General features: G+C 39.5%; 1 protein-coding gene across 2 annotated transcripts in view; it reads left to right on the top strand.

Moving 5' to 3' along the window:
- RELN (reelin) overlaps window positions 1-12,949 on the top strand; it is a 271,266-nt gene extending 258,317 nt beyond the window's left edge. The window contains exons 61-65 of one of the 2 annotated variants that reach the window (XM_015628416.3): window positions 757-976; window positions 1,978-2,175; window positions 2,560-2,658; window positions 7,626-7,631; window positions 11,810-12,949. In XM_015628416.3, the coding sequence (XP_015483902.1) occupies window positions 757-976; window positions 1,978-2,175; window positions 2,560-2,658; window positions 7,626-7,631; window positions 11,810-11,906 (620 nt within the window). In that variant the 3' untranslated portion in view covers window positions 11,907-12,949. The remainder of the gene's footprint in view (window positions 1-756; window positions 977-1,977; window positions 2,176-2,559; window positions 2,659-7,625; window positions 7,632-11,809) is intronic. The other variant, XM_015628417.3, reaches the window with a different exon arrangement.
- The last annotated feature ends 1,210 nt before the right edge of the window (window positions 12,950-14,159 follow it).

The following is a 14,159-nucleotide window of genomic DNA, read 5'->3' as shown; positions in this document are numbered from 1 at the left end:
AGTGTCTGAGTAACAAATTCAAAATTAATAATTTTTCAGGGCTCTAAATTACAGCTTTTTCTTCTCCTTACTCATTCTGTATTGAGTTTCTCCTGTCTGGCAGTGTATGTAAAGTCCATCCAGACTTTATTGAAGGCAGAGCATAGCTACTTGATTACCCAGAATTGGCTGCCACCCCCATGCATCCTTCCAAGGGTGCATCCCCAGAGGATGCACAAAGGATCCAGATGTTGGTGACTGGCATCTGTAAGGGACTTTGTGCCCCATCAGGACAGAGTGTTCTGCTCTAAAGTCTCAATGCAGCTAAGCACATGCCTTATGGTACCTGAGTGCCCTTGGTAAGCTCTAAGTGCTTTGTGGGAGTGGAGCCAGTGTTTAATGTCTTCCAGGAGAGCCTCATAACTTTATAAGATCAGATCCCTTCTGAGTTTTTAGACATATCTGCCCTCAACCAGCAATTTGAGGTTTCTCCTATTGTATCAATGCAAAACAGGAGAAATTGTATTGCAGTTCTTAAAGTTATATTGCTGTAAAAATTAGACTTACAGTCTCAGCTGAGTCTGTATATCTATGTGCACATAGATACTGCTGTATATCTATGTGCACATTATTAATGAATCTGCTGAAATATATTCAGACTGTCCTCATAGTGTATATTGAGCCACAACCTTGAAAGGAATTACAATGACTTGTAACTCAATTTTCTCCATTCTTTCCATTTTTGTGTGTTTTACAACCTCACTGTGTCATTTTTAGGTGATGACTGCTCTGTTTTTAGCCATGATCTGCCAAGCTATATTAAAGATAATTTTGAATCTGAAAGAGTCACTGAAATAAACTGGGAAACCATTCAGGGGGGAGTGATAGGGAATGGATGTGGACAGCTGGCACCCTACGCCCATGGAGATTCACTCTATTTTAATGGATGTCAAGTAAGACAAGCTGTGACCAAGCCTCTGGATCTCACCCGAGCAAGGTAATGGTTTGAGCCTAAACAGCTCTTTTAACAATTCATGAGAAAGGAAACTCTTCACATGTATGTGCAGCCATGTGGGCCAGTACAGATAAGGATGGACTGACCTGGCTGTGCCATGCAGTTGGATGTGGCTAGCAGAAAACATTAGGGTTGGCAAAATGCTTTGTGACTTTCATTTGGGAGATGGAGACTGGGGATGTCAGATGTAAAGGTCAGATGTTTTCATCATGCCCATAGAGCACTGTCTATGTAAGCCAGCACTGACAATGAAGCTGTTGGCAAAGACTGGACACCAGACTGCCTGGACCAGTGCCTGATCTGATAAGACAAATCCCATGTTTGTATGTGCCTCCACAATAGTTATGACTAAAGATGTTATTTGGTAATTACAGGGTCATTTTCCCATTTCAGTTGTCAAATAGAATTATATTATATACCTGGCAATGAACAGGAGAATTTTTTTCTTCTATTGAGCCTCTTTGGCCATGGAGAACAAATGTAAACCTGCCTGTGCTGTCTCTTACCAGAGTGACAGCTTTCAGAACTGGTTTATATTTAGTTGTCCAAAGCAAGATTAGAAACAGAATGAATTGGCCAATGGTCCAGATATAAATCAGGTTCTTCTCTTCTTACTTGAACACACAGGTAGAAAATTATATATATATATATATATATATTTTTAGGCACTTTCTCATATTCAGCCTTTATTTGTCCTTTTTAAACTTTTCATACACTCATTTACATGTTTGCATTTTTATCCATCTCAGTTTTGTGCAGATATATCGCAGAATTCAATCCTGCCTGCAACAATGTTATACATAGCAAACTAGTATTTTGAAAGGAAAGCTGTGTTTTAAAGATGTGAGAACAGTTTATTTTGCATGTTAAAGTAATGATTCTGGAAAATGCTAGAAGTTAACTGCAATAAACCTAGAAATACTATTGTTCCTATTTGAATACTTTTGCATATTGAAAATAACTTTTCTCTCTGTGTTTTACAGCAAAATCATGTTTGTTTTGCAAATTGGAAGTATTTCACAAACAGACAGTTGCAATACCAATCTGAGTGATCCTAACACTGTAGACAAGGCAGTGCTCCTCCAATACAGTGTAAATAATGGAATTACATGGCAAGTAATTGCACAGCATCAGCCAAAGGACTTTATACAAGCCCAAAGAGTGTCTTATAATGTTCCCTTGTGAGTACCCCATCACATTTCATTACCTCTAAGTGCACAAGTTATATTTCTGCTAAAAAATAACCTATCTTTGCATCGCTGTTGATGAAAAAATGTTGGTGAGAGTTTGAACAAAGAAGACTTAAGAGGAAGGCTGATTAAGAAATTCCAGGCTAGTGTTTATCAATGCACTTAGAAAGAACACTTGTTTTGAAAACAAGGGGAAAAAATCCTCCCTACCTGTGTGCATTTTTAACTATTAAGTGTTTTATGTGTACAATGTGTTGATGTTCAGTGACATAAAAGTGATTTGACTTTGCTCTCAGTTCCTGTTTGGGGACAAACAGGGATATGCAAAACACCAAAAGTCTGGAGGCCTCACAGGCTCTTGTGTTTGTGTGACAGGGAGGCACGGATGAAAGGAGTCTTACTGCGCTGGTGGCAGCCCCGCCACAACGGAACAGGTCATGATCAGTGGGCTTTGGACCACGTAGAAGTCGTCCTGTGAGTATCAGCTTCACCTCATCCCACCCCACCTCAGAAAGCACTGAACTTTCTCCAGCATGACATGAGTGTTAAGCTCATTAAGAACCATTGTGGCCCAGGGAATCCTTTCTCAAAGGGAAACCTTTAAAATCCTATCTTTCCTGATGCTCTGCCCTGACTGCAACAGTCAGTAGTTAAGGTGGACACAAAGTAAGTGTCACAGTAGGGGGGTGTATGGTGCATCGTGGAAAAATGCAGGAGGGAAAGTGGGGCTTTATCACCTCCAAGTATTGCTGTGGTCCTGTAATGCAGCAATAAACTATTTTGCTGGGATGTAAGAAAGGATATTCCTGTTCAACACTGTGCTGCCATTTAAGGCTGATCTATATCCTTTCAAAGATAAGAAAGATCCTTCTGTATTGTTCATTGCACAAAGTAATGTTGTTGTGCCTCTTAAAAATTTGTGTTAGCAACTAATGCCTTATTCATTTCCTTTTTTTAGTAAGAAGGATACTGTTCAGAAACAGGGTTCACTATATCAGGTTCCTATGGTCCGAGCTCTATATTCATCCCCTTGTCAAGATTTTACCAAGTCTGCACCCTCCTGATTCTCCCATTCTTGAGATGGGTTTCGCTGGCAGCTAACCCGTTTTTCCTGTGTTGCATCATGAAGAGATGACCTGCTTTTTCTCTAACAATTTAGTTCCAGTAGAAGTGAAATGCTAGTGGCTTCCCGGGCAGGAACTCATCGCTGGCAGTGGTTGGCAAAGAGAGGCGAGCCTGCTCCATAGATAGGTTCAAACATTCTTTTTACTGAACAATTTTAAAAAAAGCAATGAAGAAATTAGGCTTAGATAACCTCCAGAGTGTGTAATTATAGCTATGATGTTTCTGAATTAGCAGAAGCACTGCAAGTAATGTTTTGTAACAATAGCAAAGTGAATTGTCTGATTGCTAGTTAGTCCTGTTCTCCTTTCCACCAAGAAGCACCAGCTTGCATGGCACTCATACCAACCCCAAACCAAACTGGTCCCAACACTGAGTAACTGTACACCCTCTGCTGCTTTTACACACCTTGCTGGGCTCTGCTTCCATAACATTAACCTTAAAACGGGAAGGAATAGAGGAGAGAGATGGATATGATTCCTGTTTTAGTTAATCAATGGCTGTATGATGCTGCATCAGGAAAGATATGGAAGAGTATGAGCCTGTAGGATGTTCACCATGTTTAGGAAACCACGGAAAAGGGAACTGGTCATTCTGAAATATTTACATGTCTTTCTACCTTGCAATTAAAAATAAAATGAACAGAACAAACCATGTACTAGGAAAAATAAGGCATAATGTTAACCATCAGCCCAAGCGCTGCATTAGGGAGCATAAGTAGGAATAAAATAGATATTTTAAAAGTTATTCTGAGGCTGAAATGTGGAGAACTTCTCTGACAATGAGATTTGCCAGGCTGTAGACTAGACACACAAGTTGAGTGGTAACAAGTCATGTGAGATATGTTATATTAGAATGGCCATGGCAAGTAATCACACCTTAGCAGGAGAAGGAACCAGGTGGGCAGACAGTGTCTCCTCCATTCTATTATTTTAGTCCTGTTAAAGAGCTTTAAGGCTCTTCTGAAAATTGCCCTAAATATCAGGCTAGAGACAGAGGATTTCCACCCTGTTCGAGTGACATCTGGTACAATCCACAAAGACAGACCAAACTGGACTGATTTCTCCCTTACCATGTCCTGTGAAACACAGTGCCATAACATCTTATTTCCCAAAGGCCAGATGGAGAGTTCCAGTCCCTGCTAACTACAACACATGAGACATGCTGCCCTCAGGAAGGGCAGAATTACATGTCATGGTGCCTCTGGCTCCTATGCTGGCATGTGCTCAGATCTGACAGGTCCCTTTAACTCTGTTTTTCAAGTTCTATCTGCACATTGTAATTCATCAAAATATTCTTTAGGCCTTCTCAGATTTATTTGCAAGTAACCTGCAACTTCCTTAGCAATAAATACTTTCACCTGGGTTTTTCTATAGCTCTGCTATTTCACTTGGCCACCTCACACTGATCACTTTACCCCCAGCACTTTAGTTTCTTCCCCTGCTAAATGATCAAGACAGCCACCTCCATGGAATGCTTCAGGGTATCAAGAAGGGAGCCTGGATCAGTATCTGTTAGTACTTACCCCAGATGATCCTGCACACACCAGGGCTATCAGAAATCATACTGTGAGTACTAGGGATAGGACTTGGCTTTCATTCTTAATATTCCTTCATTTTCCAATGAAGGGTACAGAAGCACTGCCTCCTCCTGGGAGGAGCAAGCTCCCTTTTCCAGGCAGCTCTCCAGTAACAGGTCAGGAGGCAGAGTCCTCTGGGTGCTCTCCCTTCCCACCAAGATTGCCAGAGGAGAGCTCTGTGGGCAATAGACACCCCAGAGCTCTCAGTCAGGGCTGCAGAGAGGAACAGCCTGAACTTAAACCATTCACCAAGGTTCTGTAATTACCTCTTCCCATTCACTCCAATAATAGGGAGTATTGGATACTATTCCAATAATATTCCAATAATAGGGAGTCAATGGAGAGTCAATAGGCTCTGTCTTGCTTATTTATCCCAAAGCTGGGATACTTTAGGGAACATCTGTGCCTCCTAAACTGGAAGTCATTTCTTTTGGAACTCTGGCCTGGTCTCAGAAGGCCATGAACATCCCTAGATAAAAACCTGTTGATGGTCCATGTCCTCTGCATTCAGTCTCTTACAACCCTGCATTCCACCACTCACCTAGATGAGACTCACAAACACCTCTCCAGAACCACCAAAATTATCCTCACTGGCCCTGGTTTCAGTCCTAGATTTTCATCTTTGTGACCTGTGTACCCATGTTGATGCAGCAGGCAAGCCTCAGCCTGTGAGGTGTTAGAGCAAGGAACCAACCTACACCAGGAGCTGTGGTTTGGGACATAGAGAAATTCCTGGCTTTCCACACATCTCCTCTTGTGCTTTCTTCACTACCCTGGGCTGACAGAGGTCTGATTTTCCCAGCCTACATGTTGGCTTGGCTGCCCGCTCCCCAGGCACACACCTAGGTGCTGTGCCAGCTTTTCCTCAGGCCACGGGCAAGTGAGCCATGCTCTCCTTGAGCAGATTAAGGGCTGCAGTAAAAGGACAAGCAGGGAAAGCACCTGCCAGCAGGGAGAGCTGATCTGTAGGGATGTAAAGCAAATAAGAATTTTCTTGATTTTATTTCTCATCCAAAACAGAGGATGTCCTTGCTCCTCCCTACAGTGCTCACCCCAGGGGCATATCTGTGAATATATGCTTTCATGGCCCAACTCTTCTCAGCAATCCAAAGATTTTAAATTAGTTCTGTCACAGGCCTAGCTGCCAAGTTGTAGTGCAGATACTGCTACAGCTGATGCACAGCCAGGTCATGACACCATTCAGTTCAACTGATTTCTGAGCCAAGAGCCACCATCTTCTCACCAGAAAACATGCCTTCAGGATGCCATTTCTTTGATTCCTTTTTGCCCCCAAGAAAATTGCTGTGGGGAAAAAAAAACAACCTGCAGATTATACATGCACACAAAATACCTAGCAGTGATAAAAAAGGCCAAAGATGGATACTTTTGTATCTCACTTAAAATCATTCCCCTTTGGAATGAACTATTTGAGTCACTCAATAAAAAGCTGTATTTTTAAGATTGTGATGCAGCTGCAAAGGGTGCTCCAATTGAGTACCTCTTTTAAACAGGTGAAACCAAACACCTGTGTTGACAATGTTATACATTAAACTGATCCTGCCAACTTAACAGTTGATGTCTGTCCTGTGGTAGGGAGAGGATACAAGTTGTTAAATTATCCAGTCCCTTTTATAGCTAGTGCTGATTATTTCTCATTAGTGCAGTGTTTTTTCTCTCCATTTGCAAAGAAAGCTTTGGGCACAACTCTCATGTGTTCCATGTGGCTCTTCTTAGGATAAAAATTTATTTTATCCCAGGTTTAAGAAAGAGTGTTTTTCTCTTCCCCTGTACTTCTGCCCTAAGAACAGCCCATGTCCAATTCTGCATTTCATTTGCACATTGTTTTTCTCTGGAAGCACAGCTCTCAGCCTGCCCACTGCACACACACCTCACACTTCTTTGCATGTGCATTACACAACTGCCATTTCCTTGTGTATAGGGCAGGCCCTTAGAGACATCTCATTAACTTAATTCAAGGGCACTGAGAAATAAAGAACAGTTATAAGATGAACACTAAGGGTCTGATATTGTTTCCTTTACCCCAAAACTTTTTATGTGATCCAAAGGAATTTATGTTGTGCAAGGAATGCAAGAAATGTTATCTCCATCTACTATTTTATGGTTAACTGATAGATAACAGAATGAATCCCTCCATAGTCATCACTCCATGCTCTTCATTATTGAGATAGTCTCACATTTTTGGCACAAATGATTTAGTGAGAAGTTATGTTGCATTTGGTGCAGAGAATGTTTATCTTTATTTTGGAATAATTAAATACAAATTATATATTCTAGATTTAACAAAAAGTGCTCATATGGAAAAGCATTTTCATTGGCTTCCTTTTTTTTTTAGTAAAAAACAAAGATTTGAAAAATGCATTTAAATTAAGTATCAAGATATTTACGATAAAGAACATTAGTAGTTCAAACATTAGGTGACTATCTGAATATTCACAACATTTATGCCAAATTTAATATGATGTGGTTTGTGCTTCTATTACATTTCTATTATGTTTCTAAAAAGTGCATGCTGAATTTTATAGAAAATAAAAATCTAAACATTGATTTGAAATCTGAGGAAATAATTTGTTCAATTTTTATTTTCAAAAGAGACGAAAAGTCCTATATTGCCTCTAAACCTCATCAGGGTTTTATGACTAATCACAGTGCTGCATGCATTGAAAGGCATTTTCTAACTTGTGTTGTATTTCATTGTTTGCTGTCATTGGTTTTACACTAGAATAAGGTAAGTACTTTGCCTGAATCAGTATTAAATGTATGTTTCTGTTACAGCTAGAGCTCTTTCACAAAGTTTTGTCAATGATGGGTTGGTGGAAAATCGTTTATACTCTGAGAGGTTCCACACAGTTCCTGAGGGCCCTGAGCCTGCAGTGCTTCCTCAGATAGCCGTGGGGAAGTTAAAGTTAGCAGATATTGTGCATTAGATTGTGCCATACTGCAGTGGGAATTTCACCAAGCTGTGATGGGAAGGACTTCTGCTTCTGACAGCGTACAGTGAGACTTGCCAGTGGAGGGCACCCAGAGCATTGTAAGGGCAGCCAAGGGGCAATTCCCACTTTTTTCTGTAAGAAATGACCACAGAGATGCAGCCGCAGCCAGGCACTGCACCATGGCATAGCCACACCTTAGGCACAGAACCAGTGGCCCCAGGTAGAGCTTTCATTTCATGTGACCCAGCTGCTTTGTGCTGTTGCAAGTTTACAGATAACACTAACCAGTATAGCTCCTGAGCTCTAGGTTCAAGTGTTGACTCCACCAAAGCCAAAGAATATTTGCCATTGATATGAGCCCTCAGAATTTCAGAGCACATGACTTTTTTCACTACAGTACCTGCCTAACAAAGCATTTGTAATTCAGCATCAAAATTTACTCCAAACCTAATCTTGGGGGACATACCTTTGCTGTGTTCTAAGGCTTTTTTCATGTTTAATTTTGTTTTCCAAATATTTTTGTTTCTATTTTGTTCCTGTTTTGTGCCCTGTCAATTAAAAACACACAAATAATGAATTACATTAGTATTAACTGTGGTTATGTACTGCATATTTTTCATTCTGTTTGGCTATGTTCCATTTTCATAAACTTTAAATTGCAGCTCTGTAGTTCAAATTGTGCTTTAGGAAACATGCAATAAACATAATACTCTACTAAAGACTAAAGAGACTTTAGTCCAGAGAGACTCCTTCTCCTAAATTTCTTTATTGTAGGTATTTTTTTTGAACGTACCCTAGATAGTTTTGTCTTTACTCTTCTGTATTGGCAGCATATTGCTTTCATCCCACTAGCACAACTCTAGGTGCTTCATTGGAACATATTTTAGGGTTTCTTACATAAATTAAAGCAGTATTATCTTCTGTTTGTTTTTTAGTAGTGCACGCAAAACTGTCAAACAGATTATACAGCAGTCACTCCTGTAACTGTTTTTTGCTTTGTGCTCCATCAGTAACATACAGATAATAACTTTGGATCTGAACTACTCTGATTGACTGATGGTTCAGTGAATGCACAGAAAAGACAGAAAGCTCAGCAAGTGCTGACCAGTCCATTACACACTCACAAAGCAGTCTTCAAGTTACCACTGATTCTGAAAACCACACCCTCCATTATGGAAGGGTCTATTGCTAATACAGCTTGATGCTGCCCAGCACATTTTGGATGTTCTGAACAAGAAAACAATAGCAAAAATATGGTAAAGTCTTTAATCATTTTGTGAAAATAAAAATTAAAATCACGACTAGTAGTATTGAAAACATTTTTTCATCCACTAAATGCAAGGAATGTGTAAGTACTCTTGCAGACTATATTATATAATTATTCTTGTGATTTAATAAAGCACTATTGATCTCTCTTATAAAGTGCTTGTCTTCTATATAAAATATATAAATACATACAATATATAAAATTAATTTTAAAAAAATATAGATCAACTCTGATTTTGTGGTGCAATATCATACAATACTATAATGCATAGGGTATATATATGTACCCATGGAAAGAGTGAAAATCATAGTATTTCTTCAGCAGGCATCAAGATTTTTCTGAGGCATCCAACCAGTAGTTGGAAAGTCTCATGTCAGTGAGGATAAGTCTAAACTAAATTAATGCAAGGGGGAAAAAAAAGCATTTAGTTCCTGGGAATTTAGATTTATCTTCTTTTTCACACACTGCACTGCTATGGTGTTCAGTGTAAGACATAAATACATGCTTCTTTCTAACACCTGGCTCATCTTCCAATGTAACAAAATTATATACATAAAAAAATAAGTAAATCCCTTCTACACTACTAGGTAAGCATTCCTTTGTTCCTTTTTGCAATTCTTTCTTTTCCTTTTTTATGCCTTTGTTTATTGTTTTAAACATCTTCACCATCCCTTTAAGGCCAGATCCAAAATGGTTGGTCATTTGAAGTGAAATAGAGGCCATGTGCACATAGCAGTGTCCAAAACAGGTTCTGAACATCTCTGCTGAGTTGTTGCTGAACATAAGCAGACCAAAGGCAGGACAGAAATGGTTCCTGGGCCAAGAACTGCAGCTCAGCATGTGCTCGATCTGTCCAAGTCCTGTCCAAGCTGAGGCTCACAAAACCAATCTCATTCCTAAATTTAACCAGGTCCAGAAATGGCAATTTTTTCAGTCAAACACTGGCAGGCTCTGTTTGGTCCCATGTACCCAGAGCAAAGAGCAAATCTGTTGAGTTGGGCTGTGCTTTCTCCCAGGCCCATCTGCTGTATTTTGGCTGGAGAGCTCCCCAGCAGCTAGGTACTCTATCCTCTCATGGTTAGGATGCTCTCCTGAGAGATGGGATGCGGCCTCGAAGGCCCTGTGTCTGAGGAACCACACACTTTCCAGGCAATGAGAATTAAAGAAAAGGAAACATTGAGAACTTCTTAAGCTTCATGACCAATGGCAGCCACTGTTAGGAGCGAGTTCAGGGTCATAATTTCCCTCCTGCCTTCATCAGTGAGATACCTGGCATTGGAGTGAGGGTGACCTCCCACTCTGCTGACTTAAGGACCAGAATGAAGACTGATGTTCAGAGTTGCTTTGCACTTGAGCTACCAAGTGGCGTTAAAAGTTACATAAACTCACCAATATCAATCTCTCACACAAAACTTAAAAATCAGCACAGACCTTTTTCCTTTGCACTTGCATAAGTCAGCATTAACCCCACTCACAATTGCCAGATGCTCTTGAGCTCTAGCTTACCCTGAGAGTGCCAAAAGTTGTGCCAAGTGTACATCTGTTTTCTTTCACTGTCACCAGTAGCTGGTCTTTATTTCGTTCTTGCATGTACATTCCAGTGGCCAAAAAAAAAAATAAATAAATTGCAAAGTCTTGGAAAACTAGTCAGGAAATTACTTGGAATTCATTAGAGGTTTATAACCTAGATTTTGACATGACAACTATTAATCAATTTAATCAATTGTGTTCAAGATTAGATCTTGAAAGGGGCATAATTTTGTTAACCATATTGTTTTAGGTTAAATTAGCATACTACAGAAAAACCTGGTTTTACTTGTGGAGAGTCATAGGTATTTTGCAAAGCATACAATTACTCCTTTTTCCTAAGGGCCATATTCACTAAAAATTAGCTTATGTACTAGAGAGGAACGTATGACTTACTACATTATGAGTAAGTACCTCTTACAGACAAAACTCACTAGTGAAAATATTCCTCAAACACACGAATGGGAGATTTGTTGACTGCAGGTTGTCACTTCACAGATCTGCCCTCTCATGGTTCCTTCTTCCATCAGTGGGAGAAGTAGAAACCTACATTAGGTGAGATGGGCCTTGTACTCCAGGTAGGTCTTCCAAACAAGTGTGCCTTCCTAAATTCAGCTGCAGGTAGGCTCTCTTGCTTGGTCTCCTGCCAGATATGATCATGCTTATTGCCCAGACCTTCCTTTCATTCTGGAAGAGGGTGCCTAGGGGAGGGAAACATTAATCGGAATAGAAGTGTTGTACTTCACTTCCTGTATGGTAAAAGAAGATAATGAAATGGAGTAAAGCTTTTATTTTGTTCTCAAGATAAAGCAGTTAATGATCAAAGACAAAAGGATAACTGAAGTATAAAACCCCATAGTGAAATGCCATGAGGTGTGCATACAATTTTAGTGAGTCTGGCCCTATGCAGCACCAGTTTTCATTAGCTGAAAGCTCTTAACCTTTCCCTAAGATAACTCACTGTAAATGAAAGCCAAGTGGGACTGATTCTAAATTGCCTTGTACCTTAGAAGTTAAACAAAAGTTAAACAAAAAGTGCTTCACACCAGTTTGCACAGACTTCAAAAGTCTGTCTGCAAGGACAAAGAAGAATCAGTCCCACTGGCTCACTGCAACAAAAGAATTTACACTACATATAAAAGAAACTGACACTCTTTTTTCACCCTTTAATTTCAACAGCACTCGCAAACAAAATTACATGATGAATTTTTCACGGCAACATGGGCTCAGGCATTTCTACAACAGAAGACGAAGGTCACTTAGACGATATCCATGAAGAAACGAGAAATTTATTTTTTTTTCCTCCCAACATGTGATGTGTTGCTTTCCATTCTTTAAATCTAGCACTGCATCTGGTATCAGGACTTTTCTGCAACTGGCTTGATGAATAACTGAAAGCCTTTTTCAAGACAGAGTGTACACCACTTTTTCGCACTGTGAACTAATGAGAAGTGACTTATTTTCTCATAGGTAAATGTTTTAATGTTGATGTGTCTGTGAAAATTGTGATCTGTTGTAATATCAGTTACAGTGGCAGTATTGGAAGTAAGCAACTAATTCTGTTTAACAGGAAAAAAAGTTTAAGCACAAAGACTTTTCAGATTTTATGTTTATAAAAACCTACATACTAAGTACAGAATTTAACATTCTTTGTCACATAGTTATTTAAGTGCACTGTATTTCAGCTCTGTGTCATTTTATATGATTAAGTTATCATTGTTTGTCCTCTTCGTATTCTCTTCTACAACACGACATATTGGCACTGTATTTACTTGTTTTGTTGTTGTAATATTTTTGCTGCTGATTTTTGGGCTATTTACCTTCTTAAAAATGTATTAAAAAAATCATCAAAGTACCTAATCCAGAAGATAATGGAAAAAGTAGTTGTAAAGGTGTTGATATCCTTCGGTCTTATTCTTTGATATGTCTGTTGGTTAGCATTGTTTTGTGGATAAAAAAAGAATGCTTGACATTAAACTTTTTTCTACTAAGGATTTGTGGATTAAGACCCAAACAGAAATTCCCAATTCCCTGTCTAAATGTAGTCAGTTCTTTGAAACTGATTTACTTACAGTAACTGCCATTTGGTGTCTGTAGTAATGAAGTGATTTGTAAACGGTGAACGTTTCATTGTGTTCTCTTTGGTGTTTGTTTCTATTGCGGGTCATGTTTGTACCTTCTGATAAAGTTGTATCTACACCAGCAACGTTATAATGCCCCGATAGCCCTAAACTGTCTATTATCATAAATAAAATGCTTCACTTTATGGTGAACCAAGCTAAAGATCCATGCTTCAATAAAGATAATGTCAACAAAGAACTGATGTTAGACTTTTCAAGCCATGTGGGCTTTGCATGAAATCATAAACCAAATTCTTCCACTGAATACCTAGAATCTAAAGCAAATGTTAATGTTATTTTTAATACTTAGCACATCACACTTAACAGCACTTTACAAGTAAAATAAACCAACAGACAACCCCGTCTCCTCTCTGGGCATAACACAGTCCTCGGAACAGGTCCTGGCACAATGAATGAATGAAACAGGATCAATACGCACTCTCATTTTATCTGCAAACCAAAAAATGTAAACCACTGTTTCCAAGCTCTGAGAACAAGAATGTGGCACATAAGGAAACTTGTTCCAAACAGACTGTGCTGGTAATTCTTAGAATCATAGAACCATTCAGGTTGGAGAAGACCTTTAACATCAAGTCCAACTGTTAACCCAGCACGGCCAAGCCCACCACTAAACCATGTCCCTACGCACCACATCTGCACATCCTTTTAATACCTTCAGGGATGGTGACTCATCTACTTCTCTGGGCAGCCTGTGCCATGCCTGACAACCTCTTCAGTGAAGAAATTTTTCATAATACCCAATCTAAACCTCACCTGGTACAACTTGAGGCCATTTCCTCTTGTCCTATACTTTGCTGCTTGGGAGAAGAGACTGCTGCCCACCTCAACACAGCCACCTTTCAGGTAGTTGTGGAGAGCAATAAGGCCCTGACTGGGCTTCCTTTTCTCCAGGCTAAACAGTTACTGAAGTTTCTCCTTATCAGAGACTGACAAAGCACTGCTGTGCTCTTACACCTTGCACATCTGCTTCTGGCACTATACCTGTCTGGACCAGAATGATGTTTGTTACAAATCCATCTTCAGCTGAACCATGTGTTTAATTTTTAGGAGGTTTTTAATCACAGTTACCTGAGCAATGCAGAAAAAAAAGAAGAGGTCATTCAGTGACCAACTGGTCAAGCTTGGCTTGGTCAAAATTATGACAGACCTTTGGATGATCTGTAAACTTTCTGCAACAGTCCAGCCTCCTGCAAACTCACTGTACTTTTCTGGAGAACCAGTGTACTTTGTGTACTTTCAATCGGTGAAAAAAGATAATGATTCTATTCAGAGAAATAGCAGGAAGACAAAACATGAGGGTATTAAAGAATACAACAACTTAATGTTCGGGCAAGCAATTTTAAAACATTGTAATAAGAGTTTTGCCCATTGAACAAACAAAACTGTAA

This window comes from Parus major, chromosome 1A, assembly GCF_001522545.3.
Source record: "Parus major isolate Abel chromosome 1A, Parus_major1.1, whole genome shotgun sequence".
NCBI classification, from domain to species: Eukaryota; Metazoa; Chordata; class Aves; order Passeriformes; family Paridae; genus Parus; species Parus major.
Note: the sequence above shows the minus strand (reverse complement) of the source record. Positions and strands in the feature narration are given on the sequence as shown.